Source organism: Pan troglodytes, chromosome 1, assembly GCF_028858775.2.
Source record: "Pan troglodytes isolate AG18354 chromosome 1, NHGRI_mPanTro3-v2.0_pri, whole genome shotgun sequence".
Lineage (NCBI taxonomy): Eukaryota > Metazoa > Chordata > Mammalia > Primates > Hominidae > Pan > Pan troglodytes.
Genome location: NC_072398.2, coordinates 166,924,861 through 166,943,092, shown reverse-complemented (window position 1 = coordinate 166,943,092; position 18,232 = coordinate 166,924,861). Strand labels below are relative to the sequence as shown.

General features: G+C 39.4%; 1 protein-coding gene across 2 annotated transcripts in view; it reads left to right on the top strand.

Annotated features, from left to right (window-relative positions):
• ROR1 (receptor tyrosine kinase like orphan receptor 1) overlaps positions 1 to 18,232 on the top strand; it is a 407,220-nt gene that overhangs the window by 273,077 nt on the left and 115,911 nt on the right. For both annotated transcript variants that reach the window (XM_016919829.4, XM_016919825.4), the window contains 2 exons: positions 2,269 to 2,556; positions 3,276 to 3,306. In XM_016919829.4, the coding sequence (XP_016775318.1) occupies positions 2,269 to 2,556; positions 3,276 to 3,306 (319 nt within the window). The remainder of the gene's footprint in view (positions 1 to 2,268; positions 2,557 to 3,275; positions 3,307 to 18,232) is intronic.

The following is an 18,232-nucleotide window of genomic DNA, read 5'->3' as shown; positions in this document are numbered from 1 at the left end:
TAAACTGAGGTACAAAGAGGTTAAGTAACTTGCCCAAAGTCACACAGATAGGCAAGGGGCTGACCTGAATTCAAACCCAGCCAATCAAATTCCAGAACCTGTCCAATGAAGTATTAATCACTATGCTTATAGTGGCATTGTTACGTGATTGCTATCTCTAAGTTTCTCTCCACAAAGGGTACATAGTTATCTATTCTCAATGAATGATATGGGGCTATAAAGGCATGATAATGGCTCCATAGAGCCATCTGCTAATTAGTCTCCCTCCTTTCTGGGCATACCTCAAACATCTTAGGAACATATGTGCTTATATCCATGAGCAAACACATTCGTGGATTGAGTATAGATGTATATAGATTAGAGAAACATGCCCAAAGATAGAGATCAAAATATAAATGTTAGGAAGCAAAGCATTAGCAAGATCATTTATGGGCTCATGAATCTGTTGTGAAGGATAATTATTCATTGGCTTAAGTGAGATGGAAAGTGACATTATGGTAATGCAGTAGTCATGCTTAATCTGTTTCCTACTGCACATGTGATAAATGCCATTCATATGTGAGACACACTCCTGTGAGGCTTCCCAGACATTAACAATGTTCCTTCTGAATTTGGGGGGGCGGAAATTAAAGCAAATAATGAATCAATTATTTTTAGCATTTATGAACTCATTTTACAGACATTTGGGCAATTAAATTACCTGGTTAAATAGCTCAGAAAAATGTTACTTTTCAATAAACTTCCATTAAATTCAACAAATTTGCTGCGTTCTACCTGTGCTGTCCAGTACAGTAGCCACTAGCCACATGTGGCTATTTAAATTTAAAAATTCAGTTTTCAGTTGCTCCAGCCATGTTTCATGCATTCAGTAAGCCCTGTGTGACTAGTGGCTATCAATCAGACAGTGCAGATTATAGAACATTTCCATCATTGCAGAAAGTTCTGGTGGATAACACTGCTAGACAGTAGTATACACTGAGGATGCAGTGATGACCAGAACATTCCCATCCCTGCCCTTATGGGGCTGATAGCTCTGCTGAACAAGTTACCCCAGACTTGGACCTACGGAAGGACATAGGACAATGAGAAGGTATGGCAGGGGATCTATCCAAGAAGGGGTGCTTAGGAAAAATGAAACCAAAGAAAGCTCCCTACACATGAATAACAGAGCACGTTTTTAAAAGAAATCAAACTTAATTAAAAATAAATAAATAATTTTATCTGCAATTGGATTCTACAACTAATATTAATATTGATGTTTAAATACTTGATTGAAGAATAAGCTTAAATAAAACTTATTTTGTTATTAAAATTCATAGTGCAATAAATCTTAAGAGGAGCCAAAGCAAAATATACATGCAGCATGATTCCATTTATATGAAGTTCTGAAACAGGCAAAATTAACCTATGGTAATAGAAATTAGAACCTTAGTTGCTTCAAGGTGGGGTGGGAGGGAGTGGTTGGGAGCAGGGACCAACTACAAAAGATTGTGGGGGTACTTTCTGGGGTGTTGATGTTCTATCAAGATAGGGACATTTGTTACATGAGTATATGCATTTGCCTGTACTCATGGAACTGTATAACTAAGATCTGTATATTGCACAGTATTGTATATGAATTAATCTATATATATGTGATCGAAATAATTACATATTGTAACATGTTATGGTTGATATCAGTAATATTAGGGAAATGTCCATTGTTTTATTACTCTGTCTGCCTCTGACCTGGCCTTCATAACCTTATATTGTCAGTAACATGAAAGTTTCAGGCATCCTTTCTGATCTTGTGCCATGTGGATATGAATGTGTTGCTCCTACTTTTCCAATTTTTGATGCTTTCTTTCTTATCAAAAGTGAGCAAACTGGAAGGATGTTTGCCAGGATGTTAAAAATGGTGTCATTTTTGGGTGGGGAGATTTGAGGTGAACTTTATTTTCTCTCTTTTGCTATGTTGGAATTTGGAACAAGGAGTGTATATGATTTTTTGATCTGAAGCACAAAAGCTTATCCATGTAGTCATTTGGAGACTTTGGGTTTTATACTCTGATTAGTGACAAATTTTCTTCCAAGCAGCAGGCTCTATGGGTGGTTATTTAGCAGTCCTCTGGTCTTAATCAGTGTGATTGTTTCTTTCCTTGTCTGTCTCACCTGACTCTCCTGCTCAGCCTCTCTGTGATCCCAAGGGTACACTGGAGGGGATTTGGCTGCTTGGAAGCCCTCTCAAGCTGTCTGCCCCTCTCACCTGCCTCCTCTCTGTGCTCACAGATTCTTACCTGACCCTTGATGAACCAATGAATAACATCACCACGTCCCTGGGCCAGACAGCAGAACTGCACTGCAAAGTCTCTGGGAATCCACCTCCCACCATCCGCTGGTTCAAAAATGATGCTCCTGTGGTCCAGGAGCCCCGGAGGCTCTCCTTTCGGTCCACCATCTATGGCTCTCGGCTGCGGATTAGAAACCTCGACACCACAGACACAGGCTACTTCCAGTGCGTGGCAACAAACGGCAAGGAGGTGGTTTCTTCCACTGGAGTCTTGTTTGTCAAGTTTGGTAAGCAGACCCCTACTGGGGATGGACTTTGGTCCTCAGCCCAATGTGGTAGGATGGCTAGAGTCCACAGGGACAGGAAGGAAGGAATGCACACTTAGTGAGAATGTACTCTGTGCCCACAACCCTAAACCTGGTATGGTTGTACCCATTTTACAAATAAGTAAACTAAGGCCCGGCCGTTAGTTACCATGTTACCCAGCTAGTAAAAGCAGAGCAGGAATGAGGTCCGGATCTTTCTGACCTCACAGCCCCTAATTGAAATCATCTTGCCGTTGAGCTCTTTTCAACAAGGATGCTTCTTGTCCAAGAAGTTGGAAATGTTCGCAGCGTGCATAGCCCTTTTCCTGCCATCAAGGACTAGAAGGAAGCCCCACTCACTGTTGCAATCAACACCTTCATGCAACCACTCAGCCCATTGGAAACTCCCTGCATAGTTTGAGGATGCTTACTCGATTAACTCTTTTTTTAGCACTTGTCTTAGCATTTTCAGGCCCTGAATTGTGAGACATAGACACGTTCTCACTGGTATGTTTTGTTTTGTTTTGTTTTGTTTTTCATAGAGATGGTTGGGGGAATAGAGCAAAACAGTAAATTCCAGAAAAATAAATACTACCTCTGGGTGGTTGAGAACTTTAATTTGTAATGATTTGACTGTATCCATACTCACCCTCCAATAACCTAGACTGACTGTTTCTTTTGTTTTTCTTTCATTTCTTCAGGCCCCCCTCCCACTGCAAGTCCAGGATACTCGTAAGTACTTTTATCTCCTTTCTTGTCATTTCTAAGTGTTTCTCCGTGGTTTTCTAGGGCAAAGGCAATGTTGTCCTCTTCTGAAGCCAAAATACTGGCTTCCAGATGTCATTCCATTTTGCCCTGCCCTCATTCCATTTTGCTTGTTCTCTGCTCTAAAGATTCACAGGAGACCACCATTGGCAGAATTCTCAAGTGTAGTAATGTTGATTCTGAATGATCAAAGCAAAAATCTTCCATTTACTGTTTTAGAAGGAATCTAACATTTAGTGGCAACAATGGATTGAATTGGTAAAATCAAACAAAAAATGATATAGTGCTGGCATAGGAACCTTTACTCTCAGGGTCTATGTTTCTGCAAGCATTTTTGATGAATTCATTATTGATCAGGGCAACAATTAGGTAATCACTTTATTTTTTATTCCCTTTAAAGAACTCAAAAGCAGAAGTTCTGGCTAGGCGTGGTGGCTCATGCCTGTAATCCCAGCACTTTGGGAGGCCGAGACGGGTGGATCACGAGGTCAGGAGATCGAGACCATCCTGGCTAACATGGTGAAACCCGTCTCTACTAAAAATACAAAAAATTAGCCGTGGGTGGTGGCGGGCGCCTGTAGTCCCAGCTACTCGGGAGGCTGAGGCAGGAGAATGGCGTGAACCCGGGGGGCGGAGCTTGCAGTGAGCCGAGATGGCGCCACTGCAGTCCAGCCTGGGCGACAGAGCGAGACTCCGTCTCAAAAATAAAAATTAAAAAGTAAATAAAATAAAATAAAAAAGCTGAAGTTCTAACTTACACTGGGAAAGAAAGTCCCAAGCTTGGACTGAGAGTTGCATGGAAGTTTGATTCATTTTGAGTCCCTCGTTAATGGAGTCTAAAGGTCCAATTTCTTTCACTGATGCTATTGTTGATGCGTTTGTCCTTTGTTCTGGCTAAAGGATTCTCATCTTTCACTTTAAGAGTATCTACTTGGGGCATTTTTCTTTATCTATATTTTTATTCTGGGGGAAGGATCCACTTATTAAAACTCTTACTCTACAAAAAAAATATCCTCAATACTCTGTAGACTTTTGAAATAAAATTTTTGTGGCTCTGCCACAAGAGCATCAAAATGTCTGATCTAGACTACACCTATGGCAAATATAACAGCCACTTAATTTGCTCCAATCCCCTCTGTGCCATTTAATTACAGTGTGGGGTATTTTAATACATTTGTGTGTGCCTGGAGGCCCAGTGGCCCACAATCCCATTAATGAAATAGGTAATGGGTAAAAATAAACATTGGCCTTCAGCCACACAGTTCTGCTATTTCATCAGCCAGTTAAAGGCAACTGTAAAAGAGTCTTTAAAATCACTCAAGTGCTAATTGCATTCTACTTGCCCAGGTAGAAAATGCTGATTGATCTTAAAACAGGTCAGAAATTTGGTCACTCTGCCTTGCATTTCTTGATGCTAATCTGCTTTTTTTTTTTTTTTTTCAATGGTCTCACCATTGGTTATATGTGGAATCCTTTTGAAGTCTTAGTTAAACAAAGATGAAAACTTTTGTTACTTGTAAAAATGTCTCCCACCCTGGTACCTTATTTGTTCCTGTTAATCTGTGTTTCAAATGTGGCTGATAATCTATATCCCAGGCTGATTAATGTGGTTCACTAATCTGCCTTTACTATTAAGTACTGTGTTGTTGACTTTCAGCCTGTTGTATTTGCATTAGCGTTCTTTTTATTATCAAAATTATGATTATATCCTTCTATGTTCTTCTTGAAGTTTTCATTCTTCACTGCTGTCTTTCTGATGAACCCAGTCTAGGTCTCTCGTGGTTTTTAATTTTATACAAAGATTTTATACCCCTGTTGTGAACCGATATCTATGGAGAGGGTATTGAAGTTCCTTAAAGATGCTCAACCACAGCTAAAAAGTATCCTTTGATATCACGCATCTGTGTTTTATATTAGCTGTCAGATTATCTATTACATTAGTCGGTAATAGCATGAAATGTATAGTTACCATGTTTGCTTGCAGGGAGTTACAATAAAATACAATTCAAATTGGAAATCCCATGGGGCCTTTTGCAGTTACATCTCTATTCTGTTTTTGGCATTCCTAGTTGGCATTTTGGTACCTTTTTTTTTTCTTTCCCAGTGATGCATCCTGCTCTTTATCTCTTCTCTTAATTGCCACCACTTCCCCTGTCTCTAGGAGTTCTTCACTTCCTGAGACTAACTCCCAGAAAGAATGCTGGTTCCCATGCCTAGCCTCGGAGTAGCCCTCAATAGGCAGCCAACCCTCTCTCCAAGGGGACAGGCAGAAGATAACAAAATGATAGCCATGAGGAATATCACAACATTGAGGTCCCTCTAAAGGTTGTTTGTCAAATTGTACACTACTATTTCCAAAAGAGAAATGAAATACAGTTATAAATTGCTCTGTTTATTTGAAAGTGGCACAGAGTTACTGCAAAAGAAATAAAAGGAGCATCTATGACCCAACTCTAACATTCAGAACATAAGGACTGTGAAATACATTAGGCATATGAAACCTGGTGAGAGCTGAGGTCCACTGAGGCAACAGGGCTACACAACTCCTGCCTGGGAAGGGCTTGTAGGGACCCTTGGGACTATGGCCCAGAAAGGCACTTGTCACTTCCTCTGAGGGACTGCATCAGGTTTCCACATGAAGCTTTCAGAATGATATTTTAGTTTACAGTAGGAACAAGCTTGATATTTTCGTTTGGTTTCCATTCATAGATTTAGGCTTCATTTCTTCTGTCATTGCTGGGTCCTGGCTACCCCTAACACTTATAGGACCTGGGGCATGAGTACAAGTGGAGGTTCACATACCATATGTCTAAATATTTAAAAGTTATAAATCAAGCTAGCAACATTGTTGAATAAAATATGTTCTATCCTCCCACAGTGTCAAATATACCTTTTTAACATTAAAATTTTAAAATACATAGAAAGTTGTGGTGTGTTTTAAATGATTAAGAGCCAGGAACTATGAAAAATGGCTATTTTAATCATTGTTATGCATGTCTGGATGTTTTGTTCATGGGCCAAAGATATTATATATAATTCATAGATTGTTATATATTAGTTCCATAAAAATTTGTTTGCCTTCCTTTCAGGAAAATGACTACCTAAGTTGTTTTATGCAAGATTTTTACAGTGTATATTCTATTGATAACATCGCTAAATTAGACAAATTTGTTTTTCTTTTTCTTTTTTTCTTTTTTTTTTTTTTTTGAAACAAGGTCTGGCTCTATCACCCAGGCTGGAGTGCAGTGGTGTATGATCTTGGGTCACTGCAACCTCTGCCTGCTGGGCTCAAGCCGTCCTCTCACCTCAGCCTTCTGAGTACCTGGGACCACAGGCACGCACTACCATGCCTGGCAAATTTTTGTATGTTTTACAGAGATGGGGTTTCTCCATGTTGGCCGGGCTGGTCTCGAACTCTTGGCCTCAAGCAACCCACCTACCTTGGCCTCCCAAAGTGCTGGGATTGCAGGTGTGAAGTACTGCACCTGGCCTGAACAAATTCCTTAAGTCCTTGTCATTCTTGCTTTTTTTTTTTGACAGGGTCTGGCTCTGTCATCCAGGCTGGAGTTCAGTGGCATGACCTTGGCTCACTGCAGCCCCTACCTCTGCATTCAAGCAATCCTCCCACCTCAGCCTCCTGAGTAGCTGGGACTACAGGTGCCAGCCAACATGCCTGGCTGTAATTCTTACACTGTAACACTAATTTTAATTTGGAGAAACCTCACTCCCTGGAGCCAGTGGCAGCTATAGTTATCAATAAAATTCCTAAAGTGATACTTAAATTTGGAAATGAACTAAGAATTATACATGCCATGTTCAAACACAGAAATGGAATCATATATGACAAATAATCATTATTGTAGAATATATTACAAAATATTATAATTTAATCATATAAATCAGTATCATACTTCTTACATTATCCTAGGTTTGTACAAATTTAAGAATAATATGACTTGTTTAATGTGTTAATTTTCTCGGGCTGCTGGAAAGTATCACAAACTGCATGGCAAAAACAATAGAAATTTAGTATCTCATAGTTCTGGAGGCTAGAAGTATGAGATCAGTGTGTTCATGGGGTTGGTTCTTTCTTATGGTTATGAGGAAAGATTTCTCCTTTCCAGAAGTGTGTCAGAATTTTTCCGTATTCTTTGGCTTATAGATGCATCTCCCCAACCTCTGCCTTGGTGTTCACATGATAGTCTTCCTATATGTGTAGCCCTTAATTTCCCCTTTTTATAAGGACACCAGTCATACTGTATTGGGATCCGCCATGATGACCTCATTTTAACTTGATTACCTCTGTAAAGACCTATTTCCAAATAAGATCACATTCCAAGGTACCTGGAAATTAGGACTTCAAGATACATATTTGGGAGGACGTGGTTCAACCCATAACACTTGATATTGCAAAGTTTTTCTCAGCCATGCAAAACTCTTGCAAATATTATTCTAATGTGTGAGAGCTTTCAGAAGCGCTGGTTGGAATATAATGAAAATAGATGTTTGGTAATATTGGGAATGATAGTTTGTTGTGCAAGAATATTTTGCATTCAAACTGAGAGAAGAATTTGACACATTGGTTAATTTATCTTTTCTCCTGCTGAAGTGGCTCTGCCACTGTAGTTTCTCCTAGGCTCTAAGAAGAGTCCATCTCCTCCCCTGGCAGTGTCACAATACACAAAACTTTGACAGTATGCAGTTGTGGTCACCTTCTATTCCAAGGACAGAGGGCAAGACATGTAGAGAAATGTTCCCTGGGCCAGAACAGTGCTGGTCACAACAATAGATGTCTAAGGTTTTGGTTACATTGTGCGAGCACTCATTGCCAGATCCCAAGAGGCGAAGGGTTCCATGCGTACTCTTTACTCTCATTACATATATTCCCTGTGTATTTTTTGTATGTAGGCCCAGGGCCAGGACCTTTCTCTCTTTTTTTAATAACAGTTTTATTAAGATACAGTTAACCATAAAATTCACTGTTTTAAAGTGTGCAACTCAGTCTTTTAACTATATTCACAAAATTTTGCAACTCTCACTACTATCTTATTTTAGAACATTTTCATCATCTCAAAAAGAAACTTCTCCCAGCTATAGTAGCTTCTAATTTACTTCCTATCCCTATGAATTTGCCTATTCTAGACATTTCATATAAGTAGAATCCGACAATATTTGTCCTTTTGTGTCTGCCTTCTTTCACTTAGCATAAGGATGTTGAGGTTTATATAAATTATAGCATGCATCGGTGCTTCATCCTTCTTATGGCTGAATAACAGCCCATGCATGGCTATACCACATTTTGTTTATCCATTTTTCTGTTGATGGACATTTGGGTTGCTTCTGCTTTTTGCTTATTCTGAATAATGCTGCCATGACCATTCATGTGCATTGTGGGGTATGTGTTTTCAATTCTCTTGGGTATATACCTAGAAATAGAATTCCTGGGTTATATGGTAATTCTATGTTTAACTTTTTGAGGAACTGCAAAACTGTTTTCCAAAGAGGCTGCAGCATTTTGTATTTGCAGAAGGATAGTATATGGGTTCCAATTTCTCCACATGCTCTCCAACACTTATTTTCCTTATTTAAAAATTATTTATTTATTTATTTAAAATTTATTATAGCCAGCCAGGCGCAGTGGTTCATGCCTGTAATTCCAGCACTTTGGGAGGCCAAGGCGGGTGGATCACCTGAGATCTGGAGTTTGAGACCAGCCTGGCCAACATGGTGAAACCCCATATCTACTAAAAATACAAAAAATTAGCCAGATGTGGTGGCGAGCATCTGTAATCCCAGCTACTCAAGAGGTTGAGGCAGGAGAATCACTTGAACCCAGGAGGCAGAGGTTGCAATGAGCTGAGATCATGCCATTGCAGTCCAGCCTGGCCAACAGAGCAAGACTCTATCTCCAAAAAAAAAAAAAAAAAAAAAATTATTATAGCCATCCTTGTGAGTGTGAAATGGTATGTCATTGTGGTTTTGATTTGCATTTTCCTAATGACTCATGATATTGAGCATCTTTTCATGTGCATATTGGCCATTTATGTTTTCTTTGGGGAAATGTTTGTTCAAACTTTTTACCCATTTTTTAAATTGAATTAATTGTCTTTTTATTCTTGAGGTATAAGAGTTACTTATTTTGGGTATATACCCTTATTAGATATATGATTTGCAAATATTTTCATTCTATGGATTGTCTTTTCATTTTCTTGATAGTGTTCTTTGAAACACAAAAGTTTTTCATTTTGATGACATCCAATTTATTACCCATTCTTTGGTTGGTTGTGATTTTGAAAACCATCACCTGATGCAAGCGTACAAAGATTTACTCCTCTGTTTTTTTCCTAAAAGTTTTTATTTACAGTTTTAGCTCTTACATTTAGGTTTTTGGTCCATCTTGAATTAATTTTTGTATACAGTGTGTGAGGTGGGAGTCCAGGTTCATTCTTTTGCATGTGGATATCCTGTTGTTCCAATATCATTTGATGAAAAGACCATTCTTTACCCATTGAATTATCTTGGCACTCTGTTAAAACCAATTAATCATGTGTCTATGTGTCTATCCCTATTCAGTTCTACATAGTCTTGATTACTATAGGTTTGTAGTAAGTTTTGAAATCAGGAAATATGAGTACTCTGTATTAGTATTCCACTGGAGAAACAAAACCAGTAAAATTGTGTATGTATACATATATAAAGAGATATATTACAAAGAATTTGCTAAAATCCTTAGGGCAGGGAGCCAGGAGGCACAGGCTGGGAACTTTTGGGCAGTTGCTCATGCCATAGTCCACAGGTAGAATTTCTTCTTCCTCAGAGATACCTCTTAAGGCCTTTCATCTGATTGGATCAGGCCCACCCAAACTATTGAGGATGACCTCCTACAACCAGTCAGTTGATTGTAGATGTTAATAAAATTTATAAAGTACTTTCACAGCAACACCTAGACTAGTGTTTGAATAACTTGGGACTGTACCTTGCCAGTTGATATGTAAAACTAGTCATCACCTCTTTCTATATTGTTCTTTTTCAAGACTTTTGTTGTTGTTGTTATTCTGAGTGCTTTGCATTTCCATATGAATTTTAGGGTCAGTTTATTAATTTATGCCAAAAAGTCAGCTGGAATATTGATAAGGATAGCATTAAATCTGTAGATTAATTTGGGGAGTACTGCTGTCTCAACAGTATTAAGTCATCTAATCCATGAACATGGGATGTCTTTCCATTTATTTAACTTCTCTAAATGATGTTTTGTAGATTTTGGTGTGCAAGTCTTGCTCTCTTTTCTTAAATTTATTCTTAAGTATTTAATTATCTTTCATGCTATTGGAAATGGAATTTTTCTTAATATCATCTCAGATTATTCATTGCTACTACATAGAGATACAATTAATTTTTGTATATTGATCTTATATCCTATACCCTTGCTAACTTGCTTCTTAGCTCTAGCAGTTTTTTTGTGAATTCTTTAGGATTTTCTATCTACAAGCTTGTGTCATCTGCAAAAAGAGATTGTTTTACTTTTTTCTTTTCAATTTGGATGCCATTTACTTATTTTTCTTGCTTTATTGCCCTGGCTAGAACCCTCAGTACAATGTTGAATAGAAGTGGTGAGAGTGGACATCCTGTTTTTTTTTTTTACCTTATCTTAAGTGAAAAGATTTCAGTCTTTCACCATTGAATACGATGTTAGCTGCGTTTTTCCATAGATGCCATTTATTAGATTGAAAAAATTCCCTATTATTCCTATTTTCTTCTGTGTTTTTTACTATGAAAAGCTATTGGATTTTCTCAAATGCTCTTTGTGTGTCCATTTAGATGATCGTGGTGGGTTTTTTTTGGTCCTCTATTATATTAATGTGATATATCACATTAATTGATTTTTGCATGTTAAACCAAGCTTGTATTAGAATAATTCCTACTTGGTCATGGTATATAATTTCTTCTTATCTTTTGCTGGATTCAGCTTGCTGGTATTTTGTTGAGGATTTTTGAGTCCATGTTTATAAAATATATTGGTCTGTGCTTTGCATTTCTTGTGATAGCTTTGTCTAGTTCTGATATAAGGGTAATATTGGCCTCAGAATATATTGGGAAGTATTCCTTTTTCTTCCAGTTTTTAAGAAGAGTTTGTAAAGGATTTTTATTTAAATGTTTGGTATAATCACCAGAAAAGTAATCTGGGCCTGAATTTTTCATCATGGGAAGTTTTAAAATTACTAATTCAACTTTCTTACTTGTTATAGGTCTATTTAAATTTTCTGTTTCTTCTTGAGTCAGTTTTGGTAGTTTATGTCTTTCTAGAAATTTTTCCATTTCCTTGAGATTATCTAAGTTGTTTTATTCCTTTATCATTCTTTTAATTTCTGTAACATCAGTAATGATAGTCCCTTTTTTATTCCTAATTTTAATAATTTGTGTCTTCTTTTTTTTTCCTTGGTCAGACTAGCTAGTCTAACTAAAGATTTGCCAATTTTGTTGGCAAAGAACTAACTTTCGTTGAAAACTGGATATTGAAATAGAGTATTGTGACAACTGTGGAAATCAGATTGCCTCTCCTCTGATGTTGCTGTGTGTTGTTTTTGCCGTTTGGTGAATTTCCTGAATTAATTCTGTATAGTCTTTATTTTCTGTCATGTACTCCCTTTAAAGAGAGAAGTTTCAGCCAGGTGCAGTGGCTCATGCCTATAATCCCAGCACTTTGGGAAGCCGGGGCAGGTGGATCATGAGGTCAGGAGTTCGAGGCCAGCCTGACCAACATGGTGAAACCCTGTCTCTACTAAAAATACAAAAATTAGCCAGGCATGGTGGCATGGGCCTGTAATCCCAGCTACTCAGGAGGCTGAGGCAGGAGAATATCTTGAACCTGGGAGCCGGAGGTTGCAGTGAACCGAGATCACGCCACTGCACTCCAGCCTGGGTGACACAGCGAGACTCCATCTTAAAAAAAAAAAAAAAAAAAAAAGAGAAAGAGAGATGTCTCTACTCAGTTAGCCTAGTAACTAGTTAATGATTGGATGGAAATTTCCTTAAACCAGTAAGTCTCCTACCCTTTGCCAAGAGGTTTAAGGAAACCCCTGTCCAGTCATTAACTGATCACTAGGTTAACTGAGGAGGTCCAAATTCATCCTGCCTCCTCTAGTGACTGCTGGGGTGCTAGTTTTCATGGTTACCACAGAACTTGAGAGAGGAAAATGAGAACAGGGCAAATTAAAATGCCATAAAATTCCATTCTTAACAAGCATTAGTTTTTTTTCCTACATATCCACTCCCTCACCTATCTTATGACATATGAGAAATCCTAACATGGGACTTGGTGTATAATTAGCATTGAATGAATTTAAGTTTTCTTTCTTTCTTTCTTTTCTTTTATCTTCTGCGGTCTCCTGCAGAATCAGTCTATAAAAAGGGCATGGTAAAAAAAAATCTATCTCATAGCGTTGTTGAGAAGATTAAATGACATAATAAGATGATGCATATATAGTAGCTAGCACTGTACCTGATGCATATTAGGAGCTTGATAATATTACTAACATTATCATCATCAATGCTATCTGAGCAAAGAGGCTGTTCCTTCTTTCCAGCCAGAGTTCTTCTGTTGGATAATATTTCCAGCTGTGAACCCCAACCAGAGACCTTGAAGCCTTTATTTCCTTTTATCTCATTGGCCTTTGGCTGAAGTCTCCTTTCTGCAGAGAACAAAGTGACCAGCTTTTGATGAACTATTTTCCTCTTTTATCCATTTCCAAGTGTTAGCCATAGTGAAGAAGTGTAGCTGGGTGCTAGCCCAACTCAAGAAGTGATAATGTAATATCCAACCCAAGATAAACTCAAGGATAACTTTCAACACGGCTACTCAAGCAGTTCAGGGGTGAGGCATCTTGTAGAGAGGAGACCAGGAAGTCACTTGGCAGCTGGGCCAGCACACAGAGAGCCATTGCTCCAGTAAAGCAGCTAACCTCCATCTCTTCATCAACCCATCCTAGACTCAGCACTCTGCAGAGAAGGAGCAGATGGAGGGAATGTGTGGAGAGATTAGATAAGAAGGATTTCTAATCTAGTGGGGGAGTGAGTAAAATGTACAGAAGGTTGAGAAGCCAAGCTCTTATGTCCCAATCCACCCCCATCAATCAACAATCCCCACTGTATGAATAAAGCCTGGAAAGTTTCCAATTAAAACAGTGCTTGTGAATATTGGCAAGGGGTATCTTTGTGTGCAGGGTACATTTAAAGGGAGAAGGGCAAAGATACACCCTTGCCTTCTAGGAGTACACTTTCTGAGAGCTTGTTCACCAGGCTGTGAGTTTCTCAGTCTATCTGTTTCTCAGTCTGTTAGTAATGAATGTATCTCCCACTTAGCACGGCAGCTAGCACATAGTAGATGCTTAACAAATGTGTGTTAAATTGAATGTTGGAAGCCTGTGTCCTGAAAGCTTTTCTTCACATATTACAAGGCTTTTTATTTGTTCAACACATTTTTACCAAGTTTTTTTCTGTGTTCCAGGTCTTTTGATTAGCTGTTTTTAAGTCACAGAAATGGGTGTCGGGAACAAAACCAGTCAAAAGTCCTCATTCTACATCATTTACACTTTCCCTTCCTATATTTACAAGTTTTAATATCAGCTTCTACAATAGGTTCCAGAACAAGTGGTGCTCAAGGAATGGAGAAAATGACTATTCCAACCCCAGCTGTAGGTGAACCAAAAACCCCAGAGAAATCAAAGTGTAGTTTAAAGCAGTGCTTCTCAAGTTGTAATGTGCATATAGATCACCTGGGGTTGTTGTTAAAATGCAAATTCTAAAAGAGCAGGTCTGGGAGTGGGCCTGGGACTGCATTTCTTACACTTTCCCAGGGGGTGCTGGTGCTGCTGGTTCACACACTTAGAGAAGCAGGGGTTTAGAGAAGAGGTGCCTGGCCAGATGCTAGTTCTTTCTATGTAATTCGCTAGTTCACTAGCCAGTGACCCTGGGCAAATTGCTTACTTTCTCTGGGTCCCAAGTTTCTTTATTTGCAAAGTGAAGCACTTGGGCTTAAAGTCTTTTATGATTTTTTTCTATCTACATTTGATGACTAACTGAAACTCAACATTTCCTCTGTTATAGTAAGATCTTTTCATTGCTGTGAATTTCATACAACTTGCTCCTAGATTCTCTTTCTGTACCCTGAGGTGTTAATCACCCTCTTTTATCTGTCAGGTGCTTCTATCCTGTGCATTCTAAACAAGATCTTATCTAGTTACTTTCAAACAGTGTGAAAGATTTTTACAGGGAACTCTCACCTGGAAACTCTCCCTCAAATTCTGAAGTGGCTGTGGTATTGTGCCCTCCTGGGTGCAGAAGAAGTTACTGCTCCTTTTGCTGGTCAGTAGCAGACTCTACTTGCCTCCTGTTAAATAGAACAGAATTTTCTTGCCATATTTCTTCACTAGGCTCCTGCTATGTTGGGTGACTGCCTGTGTTTTGAATTGAATGAAAGGATTGTAGCAGGAGGCAGTGCAGTGGTGGATTCAGCCTCTTAATGTCTTCATGTGGGTGTTTTTTGTTGTTTTTGTTGTTGTTGTTGTTGTTGTTTTAGATGGAGTCTTGCTTTGTTGCCCAGGCTGTAGTGCAGTGACACAATCTTGGCTCACTGCAAGCTCCACCTCCCGGGTTCATGCCATTCTCCTGCCTCAGCCTCCTGAGTAGCTGGGACTACAGGCGCTCACCACCATGCCCAGCTAATTTTTTGTATTTTTAGTAGAGATGGGGTTTCACCGTGTTAGCCAGGATGGTCTCGAACTCCTGACCTCGTAATCTGCCCACCTCGACCTCCCAAAGTGCTGGGATTACAGGCATGAGCCACTGTGCCCGGCCCATGTGGGTGTTTTTAAAGCACTGACCTTTTTGCCTGACTGGTAGGCCCAGAAGGCTGATAAGAAAACAAGATTTCTGGCTTTGCATGTGTGACTTGTGAATGCAGGTCCATTATTGATTCATCACATCTTGTACACTCATAGAGCTTTTTGAGGGAAACAACTGAACCTCACAACAAACATAGCTAATGAAATGTTATGAATAATCTTGATGATGTTAAAGGGTGGCTAAGCATAATGATCAGTTCTTCACATAAATATTGTATGTAATTAGCCTTCAACTTTGTAGGGTAGGAAAGACACTCCCCTACCCTCTTAGGTTCTGTGGCTGGAGCCTATGAAATGAATTTTGAAAAGACAGATTAACAAAAGAAAAAACATACACATTTTATTTGATGTTAATATTTTTACATGACACAGGGGGTTTCTTAGAAAGAAGTGAAACCCCAAAGATATGGTTAGACCCAGGGGCTCATATACCATTGTAACCAAGAATGATAAATTGTGGAGACATGATAAGGCAAAGGAAAAAGAGGTTTGGGATAGGATGGTAAATTGTGGGAAAGTGACTAGAAAATGCATGGAGGAAACTAATGGAAAAAAAGTGTTATGTTAGCAAGGTTTGTTTGTACAGATTCCTCTCATCGTCAACTCATTATCTTCTGTGGTATGAATGTTTTCTTCTTCGTGGTTTAGGGAGGAGATCTTTCTCACAGGAAATGTATGCCCTGACTTTTGACAGAAAGGGGGAAGACAGCCCTTCCTGAATCTTTTGTTTCTCAGTTGCCTTCAGCCCAAAATAGTGAATATGCCAGTGAATCATAATGTGGGATGGCATATCCTAATCCCCTCCAACTTCTTCAGTGGAATGTGCAGGTTTCTTCCTTCTTTGTTAAGCCTTTGGCTTTTTTCAGTGTCAGTGTTGACAATTTTATCTAATTGCTCTCCTCTTTTTTAAAAAATTATTTTTAAAAATTAAAAATCATCTGTTGCTGTCCTCTCTATGTCTCTTTCTCTGTCTCTCTCTCTCCCATACACACACAAACATGCTCATTCACACAGTCACACATGCTCCAGAAGCAACAACAGCTGGGGTTTCATTATCTAGGGCAGTGCTTCTCAACTCCATCTCCACCTTAGACTCACCCAGGGAGCTTTATAAATTACCTGTACCTGGGCTACACCCTAGATAAGTTAAATCAGAATCTCTCAGAGTGGTACCCAGTCATGATATTTTATCAAATCACCCCAAGTGATGTCATGTCCGAGCAACCAGATAGGACCCTCTCCCATCCCCCTTCTCACCTGAAAGGAACTTGCATTAGCCCAGCTCTACCTCTCTCTCTCTCTCTCTCTCTCTCTCTCTGCCCGAGCACCATATTGTAGACACCAAAGGAGTTGCAGCAGCAGAAACTGTGCCTGGATGGCAACATGCCTACAGCATCATCAGGATCCAATCAGGAAAGCAGAACAAATTCTGGACTATTTAACACAGAGAATTTAACGTAGGGAATTGGTTACACAGGTGATGAAGTTTGCCAAAAAAAAACAAACAAGAAATTGTGATGCAGCATCAGCAACAGACAGAAGCCCCAGCTACACTTAGGTTGGAGGGAAAAATAGAAGGTGTAATATTACCAGAGCCTAGGTTTGGGGTCACCTTTGGAGGCTGGAATGGTGGCATGTCTGTTCTGTGGGCGCTGGAGTCATGAGAAGATGCTTCCACTCCTGGGGTTATCACCCAAAGCAAAAAGAAATGGGAGAAACAACTTGGCTGCTGTCTTCCTTCACACTTTCAAATGCCAGCCAGTTTCTCCCATTAGGGGAATGCCTCAAGAAACTATATGACACAGGGAGCCTGAGAATCACAGCCTGCAGAGGTCATCTGCCTTGCGGATGCTGACTCAAGCAGGAAACGGGCAAGGAACAGATCTGAAGACAAATAGGTGCAGCAACAGCACTCGTACCCCAGATTGATTTCCATGCCACTAGAAAGCCGAGCCTGCAGACAGCCTTGAAGAAACAGGCTGGGGAGAAGACAAAGCATTCAAAGCTGCAATTCCTGCCCAACCTTCAGGTAGAACATTCAGTGGACAGTTTGGATTGTGGAACTGAGGCCTGGAGCAAAGGTCAAGGCTGAGGGGGCAGACATGGTGGTACATTTGGCTAAGTTGGTGGACAAAGCTTTGAAGGGAGTAAAACTCCCCAAGAGAAACTAAAAAGGAACCAGAATAAGCAGACCTCTTATATTTATAGTACTGTCTGTAATTTTCAGAATATTTTTTCTTTTCTCCTTTGATCTTACAGCCATCTAATAGCTTTGACTAGATACCCTGGTATTTTTGTTTTCTATCTAGAAAAATAAAAAATTGATAAATCATCATACCCTTGCCCTTTATCATAACGAGCACTTTTTAATTGTGTAGAGGGGTGCTCTGATCTAGACCTCAATATTTATGAACTTTTGAAGGCTGAAAACAGAGACAGTAAACTTCTAGATATTTGCTTCTTGGGCCTCCAAAGACAGAATTTGCTAACTGTGGCAAACACTTACTAAGTGCTACTCTGTGCCAGGCCTTTTTATAAAACTTTGCACAAAAACTAATAGACTATTAGTTCCCCATTTACTCACTCAAGGAGACTTAGCAAAGGATGAAGCTTTGATTTGAGCCCATGCAGGTGGACTCCAGAGCTCAGACTTTGGCCAGTCTGCTATACCAGCTGTCCTTATTGTGGGGAGATGATCAGTTGATGAACTCTTACCTGAATTACAAATTTAGTCACCTTAAGTGTTTGATTGCTGAAAGGACTCACAACACTCAAATGGTTTATCCTCATGGGGTAGTTTTATTACAGACAAGGGAAACAGTACAGCAACAGCAGAAGACAGATAGGTAATGCAGGGGTCCCAGAGATATCAGATACAGGCTTCTTTATCTTCCTAAAACTGGGTTGCACAGGGCACTCTATCTCCAGGTCTTGAAGGTTTACTGGCATACATGTGCAGAACCTCAGTTCCAAGAAGTCCAGTAGTGGAGGTC